The 20306-nt window shown below is 36.8% G+C and overlaps 1 protein-coding gene across 1 annotated transcript in view; it reads right to left on the minus strand.

The window, feature by feature from the left end:
* Nucleotides 1-4906: 4906 nt before the first annotated feature.
* ARSB (arylsulfatase B) overlaps nt 4907-20306 on the minus strand; it is a 71070-nt gene continuing 55670 nt past the window's right edge. Inside the window, exons 7-8 of the mRNA XM_075740058.1 lie at nt 6113-6241; nt 4907-5545 (exon numbers count right to left, since the gene is read on the minus strand). Coding sequence (XP_075596173.1) covers nt 5280-5545; nt 6113-6241 — 395 coding nt within the window. The 3' untranslated portion in view covers nt 4907-5279. The remainder of the gene's footprint in view (nt 5546-6112; nt 6242-20306) is intronic.

Here is a 20306-nt window from a genome sequence, read left to right on the forward strand (position 1 = left end):
ACCATAGGGGTTTAAACTCTGGGTTCTTCTGTTCAGAGATTCTGAAGAGGCTTAAAGTCAGAGTTTCATCCAAGACCCATTTATCAGCTTTAGGAAAAGTGGACAAATTATTTTCAGGCTGAATATAGGGCCTTTGACTCAAGAACAGGTCCAGATCTTCTGTTTTGCTTATAAAGTAATCCCTTCCTTGTTTGTGTGCATCTTTTTGTAAATAAGCAATGCAAAATGAGTAGCCAGTGTAAGTATTTTTCCTAAACTTGGTTACTTTTCTGAAGCTTAAATAATTTGTATAATATAAAAATGAAGACTTCTGAATTCAAAATGCCCAGATGTTTGCTAGATTAAGAATGAATCTTAACTTGGAAAGGGATGAAATGAAGTTTTATTTAGAGAGTTCAAAATGCTTGCATTTTTGAATGTTACTCAAGTAACCACAAAACATATAAAGAATTCTGTATTTGCCAATTTGAAACAACCGAACAGTATACAACTCTTTGCAACGTGTCAGACAGATGGGTTTTTTCCCTAACCCAGTTCAATTAAAATATTTTATGAAGGACCACCCATGGAAAATAATTAGGAAATAAAATAAATAATTATGTGTACTGTAGCTGAGAAAATAATTAATCCTTGGATTTTAAAATACAAGAGGAAATAGAGGGTGAATTTGATACTTATAAAAGACAGTGACATGCAACAGTCTCTTCCTAGTAGATGGATTATATGACCGAGAATATCAGCAAGATACTAAAATGCAGATGGCAGGACACAGAGAAAAGAGAACACATAGAAGTTCTGCTTACCTCTGAAATTAAAATTAGATGTTTTTTAATCTTTTTTAACTTTAGCCAAGGTGCTGACATTGATGGGAGACTCAAACATGTTAATTACTTGAGCTTTTACATGTTAGCTGACGTTTCTTTTCCATGAAACTGGGTATCAGCATAAAAAGAACAGTACCTGTAATAAAATTATCGTTAACAAAAGTTCCCACTTTTGTGGGTAAGCCAACATCTTTCTTCATGTAATACGAGTGCTGAATGCTGAATGACACAGAGGAATGTAGGGCAGAAATTCCCCCCACCCCCGAGTCCAGTCCCTTGTTATTGTGGTAACCACATCCTGTAATTGCTACTATAAACTAAAATGTTATATGTGGGCATTAACTGAGAACAGTTAGCTTTCTAGTCTTACATGTCTGCTTGTGTAGACAGAGCGCAAAATAAATATGCACTATGAAAAAACAGCCAAATTTCAAAAGTGAGAATAATGTAAATTCATTGGATATATGTGCCTTATGTACTGGGGAATGGCTGTCGACTTCTCCATCTGCATTTTGATTGCAAGAATAAATTAACCACCACATTCTGAACGTATGAGGAAAGGAGTACTAAACAGATGGAACCTCTGATATGTCGATGATTTATTCCAACAAGGCATTTGAAGGCCAACCTGTAACATTAATGCGTAACTCTAAAAGTTGCACGAGGTGATTTGACACCCTATTCTCTCAGAATCCCATATTCCAAACCACATTACTAACTATATGCTACAGAAAATTAGGATATGAAACTTGAAGTTGCAGTACTAAACAGGTAAGTTAAAACTAGCATAAATCATTATATTGGTTATAAATAAACAAATTGCAATAGTTGGGAAAGGGAACTGCAATAGAGGTTTTCTAGAGCTACTGAAGGAAGATGTGAGCTTTGTGAAGGTGATGCAATAGATTATAAAAAGGTTTTGTTACTTACATTTTCCATCCCTTGCTGTGATCAGGAAGTAACAGAGCCTGAGACTCAGTTATCATGAAGAATCTTCAAAAGCTCAAAATGCTGCTGTGCTGTGAAGCCAAGATTGTCATGGTCCATTTATATCTCTCAAATGTACAGGACAACATACTCTGTAAATTATTTTATGAGCTCATTAGGAAAAAAGACAAACACACACATTAAACAAGGGCTCAATCCCCTTTGTACAGACTAGTCTAACACATTAATTCACTAATTCATCCCTTAATTCATCAGGTTTCTAACGTACAACTCATAACTCATGCACCTATAAGCAAAATACTTACCTAGCTGATGATGACAGTGGTCATCCTTCCTCCTCCATCACAGTGCACGCCTTCCCTGTATCACACCGGGAAGCACGAAAGCCTCAGCAGTCTGGCTGCTGTAGGACATGCTCCAAAAGCCTTTTGGGTAAGCTCACTTATTTATACCTTCCAGCTTGCTTGGAAGTTTGGTCTATACTATTTCCATAAGTTAGTGGATTCTGAAGGAACTGCCAGACAATCAATAGCAAGGATTATGGCCGGAGTCTACTGATGGCAGGTGATAATGGCTGCAGAATGACCTGTAGCCCTTCCTGTGGGCTGCCTACATGTGGCTCTCACTTTGGCTTAATGGCATTGCTCCCAACACACATCAGGCCTTTGCATGAGCTGTGTCTTAGCTACAATCTTGAGCAGAAGTTGTGTGAACAGTCACACATGATAGAAAGAAAAGCTTAAATGTGTTTTGTGAAATGGAAGGAGATATGATCAGGTAGCAGTTTGGAGACTACCTTTGTAGAGCATATAAATTCTTTTTGGTATTTTAAAGATATTGGTTAATATGGAAGTTGCTAAATGTAGGGTGGTAAGAGCTTCTGTCACAGCATATGTATTTTACCAGTGAAAATTCGAATTACTTCACCCAGTGTCTAGTTAAGCTGTGGAAAGGTGTGATTGTATGAATACCAACAGTTTACAAGGTACTGTAAGGTTGTGCACTGTGCACAAGGACCCCAATGGAAATATTGTGCAACTTCATGGAAGAGAAGAAAAATCACTGAAGTCAACTAAATACATAGAAGTTAAATCTCTGACTCTGAGCAATCCTTTAGAAGGTGAGGGACAATCCGAAGGGCTTATGACATATGCTTGCCTCAGTCATATCCTGCTGCAACCATCTGCTTTCAGCCACTGATGGATAAATAGAGAAGGATATTGAACCTTGGTCTGAAACAGTGTTCCAAATTATATCCAACCAAACCACAGCAAATGTACGTTTGCCCACTACAGGAGAATTATTTCCTCCCAAACTCTTTTTCTTCTTTCCCCGTCTTCAAGACTGAAGAGAGTGAACAAACTAGAATAGAAAAAATACTGAAGTGACAGGAGGCAAATGTAAGGCTCTTTGGGAAAAAGACAAACAGCTGAACAGGCTTTTGGTGAGCTTTGGCTTTACTTCTACTTGTAGGAAATCATCAAAGGTGGAAAAGGCAAGCTAGATTTAAGACAGCGTAATTGAGAATCAGCTGTATCAGAAAGCAGGAATTTCTGTTCATTTTTATATGCATTTTCAGTTTTCTTAAGTTTCATATTTTCCATGCTTTATCTGTCTATTTAAAAAAAATGCACAAATTCGGTCAAGTCTGTCTCTTTATGAATCTCTTTGCTAACAGTTAACACAAGTCTCCCAAGGGAAAACTGGGAAAGGGTGTGCAAAGTTTTACTGCAATTTATAGGAGTTGGTCCAGGAGCCAGAAAATAGGCGATTAGAGCCCTGCTTTCTGGAGAGGATGACAGCTAGAGCTCTGCAGCCTGAGAACTTGGCTAAGGACACTGAGAAGCACTACCAGAACTCTGGCCAGACTCCAGAGGTTTGAGACATTAAGAGAGCTGGTGGGTTATCTTGCATCAATTTGATGAGTAACCGAGAAATGCTGCTTGGCCTGGTTTCTTCATGGCTCAGAGCCCACTTCAGGATGAAAACACTCTCTACTATGGTAATAAAGAAACAAAATCTGAGAAGAAAGAGTATTTATGAGGCAGGCAATAAAAGTAAGGTTTTGTTCATCATAGAATCATTGAATAATTCATTCAGAAAGGGCCCTTTGGAGGTTACGTGGTTGTTCCTCAATACTACCACCAAAGCAGGGCCAATTTCAAATTTGATCCAACTTCAGGATTAGATCACATTGCACAGGGCCTTCTCCAATCAAGGACTGAATATCTCCAAGGATAGGGATGCCATAGACTTGCAGTTCCCATATTTGACTAACCTCATGGTGTGATTTTTTTTTCTTCTATTCAATATTCTCCATGTGTTTCCTGTGTGCTTCTCATCTTTGTGCACCTCTGAGAAGAATCTGCCTTCATCTTCCCTATGCCCTCACATTAGGCAGCTGAAGATAGCAATTTCCCCTTTCTCTTTCTTCTCCAGCATGAATTAACCCATTTCATTAGTCTCACCTCATTTGCTGTCCTCCCTGTGATCGTCTTCATGGTGCTCCACTGGACTCACTCCAATTTGTCAATAACTTTCTTGCACAGGGAAGGCCAAAATGTGATGCTATGTTCCAGTGCTGAATAGGGGGGAATAAGCACTTCCCCTAATGTGCTGGCTACATTCTCTCTTACACGGACCAACATGTGGTTAGCCTTCTTCACCAAGAAAGCGCATGGCAACTCCTGTTCCATTAATTGTCCAGCAGGATGCGTAGATTTTTTGTGCCACAAAAATGTTTCCTATCTGCTCATAACCAGGTATGTACTCCTGCACAGGGCTATTCTACCCCAAGTGCAGGATTCTGCCTTTGCTGAACTTCATGAAGTCTTTGTTCACCCATTTCCTCAGCCTGTCAAGATCCCTCTGCCTGACCGCCCTGCACTCCGGTCGACCACCACTCTCTTCTCCAGTTTGATACATTAACAGTGAACAAGGTTTAGGGATTTTGCTGTATTCTGGGAAGGTTTGGTTTTTTTTTTTTACTGTAGGAGATTTCTGGTTGTTCTCTTTTCTGGACAGAGGTGCATGTTAAAGGCAAAAATGATGTCAACTGTTGAATTTTTTTCTTGTTTCTATTATTTACAGATATATAACAGCTTTCAAAAGAATTTATCTTCTGGACAAACAAGAAACCAAAAATCAGTTTATTTCATAAGATGGATGCATTCTGGATGTCCCTGCTGTCATGATTCACTACAGCTTTTAAAGAAAAGTAATCTTTTTCAAGGAGGGAGTCAAAATTTTGCCTTCTGCATTAAAAGCACATTCTGGACAAAGAATATTTGAACAACAGATTTATCATTTTACCAACATTTCACATACAATTGTTGGGAAGCGCAGATTCCCAACGTATTTTAAGGGTAAGAAATACTGAATTTTTCAAGGAATGAGCTCAAATTTAGTAACAATTTAATAATCAAGGTAAGAAATGTGTGACTAGGACCCCAAGTCTATAAACCAGACTCTGCTACAGGGTTGTTTTGCAGGATGTGGTGCTGTGCACTATGCCCAAGGACCCCAAGCCCCAGTTGCTGCTGGATCACAGTGGGGATCCTCATCAGGGTAGAACACAGGCACTGAATGTTTATAATAATATTGAAGCCGTGAGAGCAGTTTCTCCACCACATGAGGATATTTTTCAGACAAATCATTTTTCTCTTCAGGATCGTGAACAATATCAAATAACCAAAGTCTCTTTGTTGGTGGATCAGATGATTGAATCTTTGACTCATTGAAGAAAGACGGTGGAGGGAACCAATGACTGCAGCCTGCAGAAACAGGAACAGACCAAGGATTAATTCTCGGATATGGAGCAGCAGTGTGGAGACGTAGAGTTATACTGTAATTTACAAATTCACTAGGTCCTTTGACAAGCCACTGCCCAGAGACTGTTGCTGCATTCCTTAACTCAAGCCCAGCACCAGAGTCTCTCTAGCCCAAGCCTACCTATACAGGAGTCCTATTTATAAAAAAAAAAAAAAAGCTATACCAATGGGTTTCAAACTTCCATGTCACTTAATTTCATATCAAGTAATTTCATGGACTTTCTTCTTGGATTCGACGATTATGGGTCTCTTCCAACTTGAGATGTTCTATGACTCTCTGATAAGTTTTTCCACTGCTGTGAAAGTCATTTGTATACAAAATAGTTGGAAAATGAAAGAATATGTTGTTTGGATTTTAGAAGTGCCCCTTTTAGATTTTTGCATGTGATCAAAAACCTGAGAAGTTAGCAGAATAACTAAAAGAAATGAAAATACATTAAACAGAATTAAACTGTGTTTGGGGTAGGTGGGAGATATGACACACAGTAAATAAAGAAGTTACTCCATTACCTGGATATCCAGTCAGTAACTTCCATTTTCCATGTCGGATTGCTGCATGCATGGATATATTGAAAAGTGTATCCTCCCATGGGAAAGAAGTGGTCTGTGGTAAAGATGTCCTGTTGTCAATGCCAAGACCTTAATGAAACAGTAAACTAAGTTAAGTACATTGCATGTGCATGAAGCAATTTTTAGAATTCTGTTGGAAAACTAAGCGGTATCATCCATTTATTTTTAAGTATTGGATAAAGAATTTGTTATACATATGTGCAAAGATCTGTGCTATGATTCACCGGAGGAATTTAACTCAGAACTTGAACTGCACCCCAAAAAATTACCAGTGGAAATGTCACACCTGCGTCCAGATAACTGGACTCATTTCATATACAGATATTATATGTGTATCTCATATACCTGTATTAAGAAAGCTCATGATTGGAATTGCTATATTTGATCACTGGAGGGACCAGCTCCCAGGTCCTGACATACCCATACACAGACAGCTGTCTCTCTGGACTGAGCCGGCTGCATTCACACAGATCTGTATCTGGCCAGTGAGGTACTTCTATGGCATGACAGTGTGCAGCATGTCTTCATCCTGTCTTTGGTAGAGTCACATATGATGTGGCCCCATATCCAGATACTGCAGAAAACTCTCAAGTGTCAACTATGTGCAAATTCCCTCTCAAAAGGAAACCCAAAGTCCCTTATAGGAGGGAACTCAGAAAAAAAGTAACATACATACACCAGCGATGACTCCAGGAGGCAGTCAGACAGACACTCCAGGAGCATCCAAACCATCTTGAATATCAGCTTTCATAAACAAGATAAGAGTTTAAGATATAAAATCTAAGAGTTTTATATTAACTGTATCAGTTGATATCTGTTTACCAAAAGACTACCAGAAGGTAACTCTATAATCAGACTAGAAATAAGACATAAGGAGGTGGAGAGAAACCAGTGTTGATTTTCTAGCATCTTTCAAGAGATTACTTTCAATCAGTTTAGGTAATTTGAAGGACTCAGCTGACAGATTTTTGCCACTGAAATGAAAAAGAGAATCCACGAGATGTATGATGATCACGTGAGATCCAATATTAGAAGCAGAACTAGAGGTTTCTAAAAGGAGTAAATTCTATACGTCACAGTGAGGCAAATACACATCTGATAGAAGAGAGCAACAGAAAGTTTGGAAAGGAAATACTGGGACACAATTTCTCTATTTTTTATGAAGGTCCTGCTAAATTTCTATTTTATGACTGGGCTTCACACTTTGAATTAGTTTTTCTTTAATAAGCACTTTCTGTGCTCTTCCCTGTTTACATCAGACTTGTACAATGTTCCCAGATAAATAAGGCTATAAAATGGGACTCCTTGTTTAGAGTATGCATAGACAGATGGGAAGGACTCAGCTTATCTTAGATCATGAAGCACTGAAGCTGTGGTAAAAAAGACTAAACACCTATGAAAACAAGAAATGCTTCATAAATGCCCCCCCGAAGAATCTCTTCCAGAAGATAAATCCCCATACATCCATGTGATGTCCATAGCAGATACGAAACAGTTTAAAGATTAATATTGCTTACTTTTCAACATCATTATGTTATGTATTATTCTGTCATACTGTCTGCTACTGGGAATACTCATCTTTGCCATATGCTTTCTTAAAGAGCACAATGAAAGACATTCAGCAGATCCTAAGACACAACCATGTTTTTTCAACATTGCATCTCAAAATTACAATATTAAGGCTTGGTCTAAAGGAAAAATTATGTGAGTCTGCATTTTTTATTTTAAGGTTTAGCATGGAGAATACATTTCTGATTGCTGAGCTACAGTATGTGAAGCTATAGTATTACACAAGATAAATTATTTAAAATACTTCAAATTAAAGTATGTATTTTTAGATATATGAAATATGAAAGATTGTATTTTTAGAATGCCATGCATAAGACTTCAAGTAAGATTCAAGAAGATAAAATAATTTTAAAAACCCCTTATTTGGTCCAGGTAACAAACCCAAAGTCCTAAACTAAGAAATGCTTTTACCAGAGCTTGTAGTTGAAGTTGTTTGGTGGAACATTATCTTTCGGCAAAATTTCGTGAAGAGAAAAAAATAAATTCCCCCATGTTGAGCTATTATAAACAGAACTCTGTCAGTCATATTAACTCACCCATTGCAAGCACTTGTCTTGAGCCAAAGAAATGTACTGTCTATTATTCAGACAAGTGAATTGCTTCTCAGACAGTACAGGTCAACTTTTATCAGAAAGACCAGCCATGGAAAACAGACTGATGCTTGTCTGAATGCTCTCTACATAGGATATTTATAGGACTGCCAGTTTATTATGTTATATAAGCACTAGATACAGAACTAAGATAAATAAAAATATTGCCTGAGTTCTCTTCTTCCCGTCATATGTCTTTCACCTTAAGCTTGGATATTCCCCATCCAACTTTCTCTTTCTCTTCAGCCCAGCTGTTAAGTTTCTACCTCTGTCTCAATTCTTCAGCTTCTGCTAGTGCAGGTAAAATGCAAAATGCCCAGGCAGTCTTCTCCCTGGCCATACGAATTTTACAGGGATCACTTTTCCAATTTGACAGATTAAAGAAGTCACAATCTTTAATTTCCTTTGCAAGATAAAATGCTCATTCCCATAGCATCTAAGCAGTTTTGCTCTGCATCTGTTCTAGATTGTTGGTGTATTTTTTCTTCTTTTTTCCCATTATGGTTTACCAAGCACTAACAACAGCCCCGTGGTCTAATTCAGCAGTCAGAGGAGAGATGCTTCTTATTGATCTGTGTAATCAAGTCTGCCTTCACATGCCCACATACTTTTCTTATAGACTTATATATAAAAATTATGATGCTTTTGCTTGTGCAAAAAGGGTAGACTTTTTATTTTTCTGCCATTTGATCACCAGTGTATCAGTGGCTAACTATACCAAAGCTTTGTTTTTACCTTAAGAACCCCCCCAAAGCCTTTGCCATGAATTTTCTTATTTTCAAACAGAAGCCACTGTTTCTTGAAGGCCAACTTCAGAGCCTCATCAGCTGCTATATTTCTTTTTAAGTAGTCTCTTGGGAAATGATAAAACTTTTATTATTTAAGAAAGCAGTGAAATTTAATTCAGATATATATTTTCAAATATTTAATGCTACAACAAATTGATATAAATATTTTAATGTTTTGTTTGGATTTATAGGTCACCAAAAAGTATTCAAATAGCTTTTATATCTCTATAGAAAAAAAAAGGTCTCTGTAAATGGATATATATTCCAAATTAGGATGTAAACCCATAAATAATCTTCAATTTGTATCTTCAAGAGACCTGATTTTTCAGAAGGCCTATGTCATCAACTCTGAAAAATCTATGCGAGATCCTCAGAAAGCATCAGTCAAAAATGTTAGCTGCATTTGCAAAAATAATTTCCATTTTGATAATTTGGATATTCCCCAGCATACTCTTCAGGCAGGAAAGATATAAAATAATATATAAATAACACCCTGAACGATGACCAGACAATAGATGGGACTTTTCTAAAAAGTGAACAATCTTTTGATGCATTAAGCCTCATTAATGCACAAACATAAGTACAACAAAAGGGAAAGTAATGAACATGGGGTGAAAATGCCAATCCTCACTCTGCATACACAAAAGAATGTGTTCTGAACAAACTCTTGCTATTTAGGGTTTGTGAACTTGTAATGAACAGATAATGTCCAGCAGCAGTCAAGAAAAGCAAAGCCAATAATAGAAGTGGCAAAGAATGGGACACTATGCCGTCACCGAGGTCCTTGTAGTGCCTCATGAGATACTGTGCAGTTTTGGTCCCATGTTACAAAACGGACACAGAAAAACTGTACAAGATACAAAGAGATGTGGCAAGGAAAATTAAAGCTATGGAACAGCCTCTGTGTTAAGAATGACTAAATAAATAGGACTCTTCATCCTCAAAGATGGACAATCAATGAGGGACAGGATAGAGGTCCATGAAAAATTGTGTGGCCTGAATAAGAAACAAATGGACTTTCCTAATAGAGGCATCAAATAAATTATGAAATTGCATATTCAAAATACATGATAGTATATACTTCCTTATCACAAACCCAACTCAAGTGTGGAATTCCTTTTCATGGGATGCTGTGGATGCCTGGAGTTTATGCAGGTTGAGTGATAAAAACAGTTCACAATATGGAAGAAAAATCCATCAAGGACTTTTATATCCAAAAACATAACCTAAAGATCAGGAGACCCGTTAGCTGCAGCTTGTGGGGGGCACACAAGAGAAGCATATTTATGTGCTTGCCCTTATGCACTCCTTCCTACACAACTGCTACTCTTGGAAACGGAATAATGAGCTAGACAGATTTTTGACCTGATCATACACAAGAGGTGTTACCAAATTACTTTCAGTTCAGAACAAGCCAAATATTTTGTTTACAAAAGAAAGCACTATGTCAAAGCAGATTTATGCAACCCCTTTTATTATATTAATCTCTGTATGTACTGAACTGAAAAGGTCAAAACTTTCACAAAAGGTAAGTATAGAATCATAGAATATCTCGAGTTGGAAAGGAACTATAAGCATCATCAAGTCCAACTCCCTGCTCCTCAACTACCTAAAACTAAACCATATGACTAAGAGCGTTGTCCAGACACTCCTCCAACTCTGACAGGCTTGGTGCCGTGACCACTTGCCTGGGGAGCCTGTTCCAGGCACCAGCCACCCTCTCAGTGAGGAACCTTTTCCTAATGCCCAGTCTGAACTTCCCCTGACACAGCTTCATTCCATCTCCTCGTGTCCTATTGCTGATCAGCACCCCCTAGACTACGATGAGGTCACCCCTCAGCCTTCTCTTCTCCAAGCTGAACAAGCCAAGTGACCTCAGCCTCTCCTAAGTCTTGTCCTCGAGACCTTTCACCACTTTGGTTGCCCTCCTCTATAAGTACATAAGATTCAGATTCAGGTTTAACTGTACTTTTACAGATATATGAACACCACGAGTCATTTCTAGCATACCCTCTAGTTTATTTTTAGTGCTATTCTTAAAAGGAGGGATAGCATAAAGAAATTAGAATATTAATTTGTATTAGCAATGGCTTCCAATGCACAGATCAGTCCATATCAGTGCAGACAAGTCTAGTTTTTCATTTATACCAGAACATAAATCAACAGTAAAGTAATTGAAATAATGGATTCACACCAGATATTTATACTACTGTGACTGAGATCAGAATCTGATACCTACATCATTTCCTGCTTTAGTCATACAATTTTAAATTTAAAAAAGCCCCCATAATTTACAGAAATGTTACAAGATGACAGGTTTTGCCAAACTGAAGAAGTTACTTGGTACATTCAATCCAGCAGTGTGTCCCAAGAAGTAATTAATAACTGATGATTCAGAGTCAAACAGAAAAGATAAACCAAAACTGCTTACTTTGCCCAGCGATCTGTTCTTTCACTTCACTTTCTAAGCATAGGGATGATCGTAAAAAATGATGCAATGTGCTTAGCCCTCGTTTTCTCCTGCTAGCCTTTAAAAAAAACTCATTCAGTATCCCATGTGTACTCCTAATTTAATACATCATTAAGGTTAAGTGAGTAGCTCTTCCAGAGGAAAAAACCCTGTCTTCCTATGTATTTTTGCATACAGTTACAATAGTCTTCTGTTTAACTCATTAGTTCACCTATCCAACTGGGCAATGATTTCTGGGGGTGGAAAATAGGAAAAAACATTTCTTCACATTTCTTCCCTGGTGATCAATGTATGCTTGAGAATCAGTCATCTACTCCTTGGCTCATATAATCCTAGTTACCTATCAGAAACTTATCTAAAATAAAAAGAAATACAAATTTATCTGACCACCATGAAAAAGACAAAAATGTCTGAAAATCCATTTCTTTTCTGTGTAACTCTAAATGTTTTAAATCCTTCTACTACTCACCAAAATAACTTTGTGACCATTTGATGCCTGCAATGCTACATGGTAATAAGACAAAGAAGTGTTGGTCCAGTTTTACAACATTTTACAGCTTTAGATGTCTTATCAGAAGCTCTCTACTCCTTTTCCTGTATGGGAACTATAAATCCAACTTGTTTATTTTTCTAAGTCTTATGATGTTCCTGACAGGCTTCACTGACATTCTCTGAAATATTTAATAGTCAATCAAGAGCAAATACTAAAAAAAAAAAGTTTTCCTAATGCAAGCAAAATAAAAAAATAGCAAAGACAGCAACAAAAAAGCAACTGCAACACAGTACTTGGTAGGTAGGCTGGAAAATTCGGATCTGTCAGCATCTTTGCAAATATTTCCTATGATTTGTTTCAATCTTTTGCTTTCTACTGTGCAAGGCAAATATTTCAAGTACTACATAACCATAATTTATAAAAAAAGATTTAAGGATAGGCAACATCCATATTGTGTAAATTTGCAAGGTTAAAAAAAAAAGTTCAGATTGTACCTTTTTGTTTTGGTTTAAAGAAAGTCTCATTCGTTAGATCAATCTAAAAGATAATTTTGTGGAAACATTTTATTAACTGTAACAATTTTCTTTATATTCATTTAACCTTCACTATCTAATTTTTAATCATAAGAAGGAAGAAGATAAACTGCAAATTTTTAGCTGAGATTTAAAAAAGGGAATATATAGGGGAATACATTTTCTATATCTCTATATATGATACTTGCACAGATCTAATAAGCATAGATCAATTACTCTTCTCATTCCTCTAGCTCTCCTTTCTTTCAACGAGACCAACTCAGCAATTGGTAGAAACCTAAAATGTGGAGATATAAATAGACAGTACCTCTAAAAATAAAATATTCTGCCTTCAGTCTATGATTAAGATAATGAAAATGATCCATGTTGAGAAGTTTTCTTGGTTGGTAAGAGATTAAAGAGCACACAGTTCTCTCTAACATGCCATTTAGTGAGATCCCAACCACAAAATTTAAAGGGTCCGAAACAATATTGCTTGAAGCATGCTATATTTCTGTACACTGCGGTCTACAATACTAGTGTGCAGAGAGGCAATGTTGGGTACTGGCGAGCAACTTTGGAGAAAGACAAAAAACATTGATTTATTATTTATTTGGGAGACAGAGCCCTGCCCAAAGAATTAATCTAAACAGCCTAAGTGAGTGTCAGACTGACTATGCCTCTACAGTTTTCCAATATCATACACAGTAACAAAAACATTCTTTTATAAGCAGCTACATATAACCAGTGCCCTTTATGGACAACAGAAGGAAATGAAGCTTCTACCTTTGTTTCTTCATCTGCAAAACAAGAATTTTAGAAGCTATCTACCTTTTGCAGTATATTTCCTAAAGGAAAAAGTGAAATATATCAGCATTCTCTATAGTTAAACTTCTATTTATTATAATATAATGTAGCAGCAGATTCAGCCATATGACAGGGAAAATATAAACACAAAAAGCTCCAAGCTTAATTACAACCTGCTTGATGGGAAAGACTGAAAAACATGCATTAAGAAAAGCCACAAAACCCAGGGTGAATTAAGATTTTAGATGGCTCACGCTCTTTCCAGTGCAAATTAGAAACACAGCTGAGACAAATAAAACAGGTGGTACTGCTTTGCAGGTCTAAAATACACGTAAGAGCTTTCAGCCAAAGCAGGAATATCACCAACATTTCCTGTAACACAAGTGTGTGTGCATATTACATGACTTGGATGTCTAAATAGTTTGATACCTTGCAGTTTACAATGTATACTGCACAAAAGGATTCCCTAGGTATTCTCCTAGTAACTAAAAATTATCTCTGTAGTTCTCAAGACTTCTATTTCAGTACAAATCTTGTCTGGCTGTGCAACACCCCCCCTCACTTATTTGGTTACTCCCCTCCAATATTTAAATAACACGTAACAGGATCCACATAGAACAAAAGTTTACTTCTCGTACCACATGGCGATCTAGGCCAAGAAACTGAGCAACCACAGCACAAGAGGACAGATCCTCACGTGCATAGAAATGGGAAACAAAAGAAGTTTTGATTTCATGCTGGAGAGACCAACATTGCATTCCTAAACGAAATTGTGCTGGGACCTGTACTGTTGAATATATTCCAAATGACCTGGAAAAGGGATTGAACTGTGAGATTACAAAGTCAGTGGATGATGATAAGTTACTTAAAGCTAACTGTAAAGAATGACAGAAGGCCTTTCTGAGATGTGGTGAGTACGCAATGATATTTAACATAGACACAGGTAAAGTGATGTATGTGTTAAATAACAAACCTAAATTCACATATAAAATTATGGCCTATGTGTCACTCATAATTGTCCAAGAATGAAATCTTGGGATCATGACAGACTGAGCCTTTTCAGAATTTTGTCAGCACTGGTCAAAAACTAAACTAAGGACAAGGAATTATTAGAAAAGGACTCATGAACAAAGCAAAAAGCTCTGGAAATGCAATTGGAAAACTGTACTTCTGGTGTTCCTGTCTCAGAAAGAATACATTACGGCTGAAAACGTTCAGAAACCAGTTACAAAGTTGGGTGACGTGCAATCCCTCATGAATAAAAATGCTCTGCTAGATGTACATTCTGCTTAATTAAATTCATACATTCTAGGGAACTCCAGGGACCGGGCTGCTTCCATCCCCTGCATGACCAAAGGAAGATTCTTCCCATCTTTTATGATGTTGAGCCAAATGTAATCAAATAATCAAAACCTTATTGTTTTAATTGACAGGGGACATATCAATGTAACACACAGGCCAAATAGTTTTGAGCGCTTACTACTCAGATCTCATGAAGTATCTTAAGTGAAACCGCATCATCTTGGTAGTTGTTAATATATTCAGTGTGACTACAGTCTCTACCTGACCTAACTAGATCTACAATGTGGAATGGCAATATTACACAGCATGTACCCACAGTAAGAAAAACTCAAACATCCTGAAATACTGGATAACGCATAAATTCTTTAACCAGGAAATTCATCATCTGCTTTTGCCAATAACAGTCACGTTCCAACTGGTTCTCTGAACAAATGTAATCTTGGCTGCATCCTCAAATTCAATTACATGACCTTTTTTCTTCAATCACCAAAAATGTTTTGTGGAACAAAACATGGTATTCTACTGCTTTGTAAAATCTTCTTTTAATAGCATCTCAGCTTGTTGCTATCAGAACAGCTAGAATGTGTCTATGAACCGCAGGTCTCCTGCTGTCCTTACCCCTCCATGTGATAAAAGAGATTTCATTTTGACAGTATTGTCACAACCACAATTGTCACTAAGACAGCATTGCAATCAACTCCTGCTTGTTTGCAAAAACTCTTGGGAGGAGCATTGGGAGTGCTCATGTTTTCAGAGACATCTCTGCTAATGGAGGCTGGAGAGACATACGGAACTATAGGTGTGACAAGAGGCACCCATCACAGGATTCTGTCAGTTATGCCCTCAGAGCATGGAACACAGCCATAACAAGATTGCATCACATAGCCAGAAGACAAGAAACTACTCAACTGCAGAAACTGGTCCTTGCAGTAAGGCAGCTTTAGGGAATGAAGTGGCACTTATGCATATGTCCAAAAAAAAGATACTGCACTTAAAATAATTCCATCTTGTACGTGTAGATTGCCAATTCACTGAAGATTGTCACTTCAGGATAGACAGGCTTTCAAAAGGTAGTGTCACCTGGCAATAACAAGTCTGAAAGGGTTTAATTAGATGTTCAATTTTTTTTTTTTTTTAATTCTGCTGAAATTGTATTCTAAAACATTATGAGTGATTAAAAAAGTTTCTTTACTTTGTAAAAACGTTATTATTAGAGAGGAGTTAACAACTCTGTATGTCACAGAGTAGAATTCTGCTTAATAGTTGAACCAGACACTGGAAAAAAAACACTCAGGCTACTTCCACTAGAACTTAAAAGCAACAAAATGACTAGTATTATTTTCATAGTAAGACGATGCATATGCCTCCCTGCCTCTTCTGATTTGATTAGTAGTCTATAAAAACCACAGAGGAGATCCCCAGACAGAAGTCTGGGACTGGTGAACCAAAAACCACTTATATATGAAACCCAAACAGAAAAAGAGTATTTTCTAGTATGTTCATTATAATTTTTAAAATCAACATACTATTTTATCATCCAAGAAATCCCTATTGTATTCACCAGCTTCTATACATTGTCAGAAAAATGGTAATGGTATCATTCTCCTGCTTCTATTAAAATAAATCAAAGGGTTTGCACATCACAGCTTCTGTTCTAATGTAAATCATTTGACTCTATTATCAGGATTTAAAGCATTTACTTACATGATGCCCATTAAATAGAAAAGAAAGAAAACCTTAGCAGTTCAAAAATCACAGGTGATTACTTTTCTATCAATAGTCACTGCAGACTCCTTTGAATTACCTTAGCCTGGTTTTGTGCTACAGTAGCAGAAGCAGTTGATAAAAAAATCACAGACTTTCTTAAATACTGTGCAACTCCACATAAAAATAACCCTCATGAAAGCAGCCTTCAACCTCCTAGAAATCTCACCACATGCATACACACAAAACCTGCATGATTGGCAGGCTCACTGTCCCTCACTAATGCTCAACCGTGGAACAGCAGGAGGTCTGTTAGGGCTTGAAAAAAACCACACTGAAACTAATGGGAAGCTTTCCATTAATTCCAGTGGGCTCTGGTTCAGACTGGTTAAGCATCAGTAGTAACAAACAAGGAATTTACACCCTACCAGCTTCTCTTAATCAAACAAACGAAGTTAAATTCCCCTTTGTCAATACAGTTCAGTAGACACTGTGTTTTCCACAAAGCCTTTATATGAAAGGCTTCCCTATTTGTATTCACAACAATCATTTCTGGCAATAACATATGCATTTTAATGACCCCCTTGAATTATCACCAAATTAAAATTATTCTGAAATCAAAACACAATAAAAGCACCAATACCATTTCTCAGAAGAAAAAGCTTAAGAAAATAATAATGAAAAAAAAATCAGTAACAAAACACAAGCCCATGAATGTTACCAAAAATTGAAGCTTATGGATGAGCAGAGAAAAAAGAATTCCAGAGCCATTTTTCCTCCTGCAGAATCCAAGTCATCAAGCTCAGAAGCTAAGATCTAGAAACTGTTTACTGAAACATATCACTTGATCTTCCCTGAAGCACTGAAACAGCAGACGTCAGGTAACAGGCACCCAAACACTGGATTCTTTACAGGAGCATGCAGCCGGAAAGGGAAACTAACACAAAGTCAAGAAATGAACCATAATTTCCCTGCAGTAAAACTCAGGAAGCCACTGTATAAATTTTCTTTGTGGTCAGTGATGCTTCCCACAACCACATCTTCTGAACTTTCCTCCGACGGCATTTTTCCAACTGTCCAATAGTTTCCTCCCTGAAGGAGGAAATTCTCAGGTCACATCGAAAGGCCTAGCCAACTGTTTGTCCACTACAGCAATTAGAAACAGATGCCAATTCGATGCTGAACTAGTTTAATTTTCAGTAAACTGGAAATAAATAAAAGGCTCACACCAATTAAACTTCCATACATGTTTAATAAAAAGAAAATTAAACTGAAAACTAAGGGTTAAATTCACATGAGAATGTACCTGACAAAATGAGATGTTCTCTCCCCCTTCCAAAAATCTAACCCAATACTGGGGATACGTTTCTGGACTTTGGGGACCCAAATTCATGCCCTGAGTTATTCTGATTGTTACAAAGAGTTTTGAATTGTGTTCTCCCATCTTTCATGAGAGATTTGCCCCCAACAGACTGTATGAAACTCTAGGATGGAGGTTTTCTCTATATTTTGTATTTTACATCATATAATACATACAAATATTTTGAATAACAACACAGAAAATAATCCCTTAAGTTGGCGATGGGATATCTGGATGGGCTTGGGTAATTTCAGTTTCCACTTGTACCAAATTTGTTCATAAAACTTTGAATTTATATAAGAAAGTAAGCAAATTAAGTGGGTACACCATTTGGAGCAGATTCTTAACTTTTTACTATCTTCTAAATTTTAATTCAATCATCTATGTGTTTTTCTAGTATCCATAGATGCAAAATATTTGGTAGGCACAGGATGGTTTTCATTTGCAAGCAGTCTGGTCTATAGTTTGATTTGCAGGCAGTCTACAAATACATCCAAATTAGAGACTCTACATTACACCATACAAACCAGAATGGTATGTGAAAAACAAAAATCTAGATTTCCTTTGATATTTCCCAGTTTGGAAGTGCCGGGATCTGGGGAGAACAGACAGAAGGTAGCAGGAAGGTTTAATGTGGGAACATAGGAACATATGAATACCTTTCAGCATACATGTTTTCTAGTGAGGGCCATTTTAGCAATGGGAAAGCTGTACTCTTCACATAGTTCAGCTGCACACATAATAAAAGTAGTGCAAATCTATGGACTGGGTAAGAAATTACATGGGATTCCCATTCTATTTGAATTCTTTGCTTCAAGTTTTTGGATTAAGCAACAACATGCTTTACTTTACCATGAGATTTTTTTCCTTCTAAGTATCAGGAAATAATGTATTGAACAGGGCTCAAGTTTTTAATATATACATGAGACCACAGTAGTTGTAGCATTCAGAGCAGTAAAAATACTACATTTTTCATTTCCACTGATGACTATTAAGTCTCTTCCAAACACTCTGAAATTCATGACTGTCTCTAATGTAGTAATATAATTTATACACTCCCTAAAATCTTAAACCAGTCAGATGAATCAACTACTTACCTGCAAGATAAGAGTAAGGCTACATTTTCAAAGAAAATTTTATTGAGAAATAAAAAAAGCAAAAGAATAAAAGGCATGGTTAATATTGTTACAATTAGGAAATAGACTTCATATGTCTTCTATTTATAAACATAAGGGCTTTTAAAATGTCTCATTTGTTCGTCAACAGTATGGAAACACATGGTTGTTCTCCATACATTTATAAATGGAATTGGAGGGGTAAAGGGAGTATTTCTCTCCCCTATAGCTACAGAAGCATAAAAAATCTTAGATACAAGTAGATGAGGATTCCCCAGGCAAAACTATTGCTTGCCCATAAAGAGAAATTTTTGCACTGTGTTTCACATAGATGCACTAGAAATTTTGTAGATGGTGCTGTACTGGAAATCTATTTTTAGCATTTCATACAATGGAAACTTCATGATGAAAACTACTTTTTGCTAGACTTGATTCAGTGAAGCAGCCTGTTGCTTAGGTTCCATCGAGAAATGCACAAGACAAAACAAACTCCAGGAGGAGTTTTAAGAAATTCTCCCTATTGGTCTGGCAAAGTGCATATTGCTATCTTGGCATGAATGCAACTCATGTTCCTCCTGCAACTGATTCAGCTTTGGGATCCAGTGCACACAAAACTTTCAACCAGAGTATAATCAATTCTGGCTGAAAGTGCTGATCTCACCGGGATCAGTTTGATCCTCTGCAAATTGTCTTAAGGTCTTTATTGATAACTGCTGAACCTCAACAAATCTCAATGAACTGTCAAAATGAAATTAGAGATATCTTCCACAAATGCAGGAAATTTTTAAAGCTTCCTGGTTATAATGGACAAGGTTATAAAGGTCTAGCCTATTCTTTTCTGGGTTATACGATTTGAAGTGATTTAATTGTATTTTCTCTAAATTAATTCCTACATCTATAACTGGAATTTTGGGAAGACATGGAAAAATGGGAAGACATGGAGAAACAGGCAGAAGAAAATGTTAAGGATACTTATCATAATATTCACAGTCACCGTCATCCACAATAAAGCCAAAACTGAGAGCTTACTGCATGTCTCAGAAAATACATCTATTTTAAAGCCTTGATCGACACTTGCTCTATTAGATTTGTAGCTGTTTTACATCCATTGTAAATTTAGTCTTTCTGAGAGAAAATCCACAGGGAAATATAGAAAAAAATTATTATTTTCCTATGGGAAAAGTTAAATATCAAAGATTCAGTGTCTGACTTTAATAGATGAACAACACTCTGAGCCCAAGCAGACTATTTAGACTGTTTCAAGGAAAGTATGAACAGACTGGTTTTGCATAGCCATTGTTTGTTGTACATTAATAAACATATAATCAGTAGGTTATTCAGTGCTTCTTAGATTTTTGCTTTCTTATGAAGCACCAAAGACAAAAAAACCCATAGAAATCAATGCTAAATCTTACAAGGTAGCT

The sequence above is a fragment of the Balearica regulorum genome, chromosome Z (genome assembly GCF_011004875.1).
Source record: "Balearica regulorum gibbericeps isolate bBalReg1 chromosome Z, bBalReg1.pri, whole genome shotgun sequence".
Taxonomy (NCBI): domain Eukaryota; kingdom Metazoa; phylum Chordata; class Aves; order Gruiformes; family Gruidae; genus Balearica; species Balearica regulorum.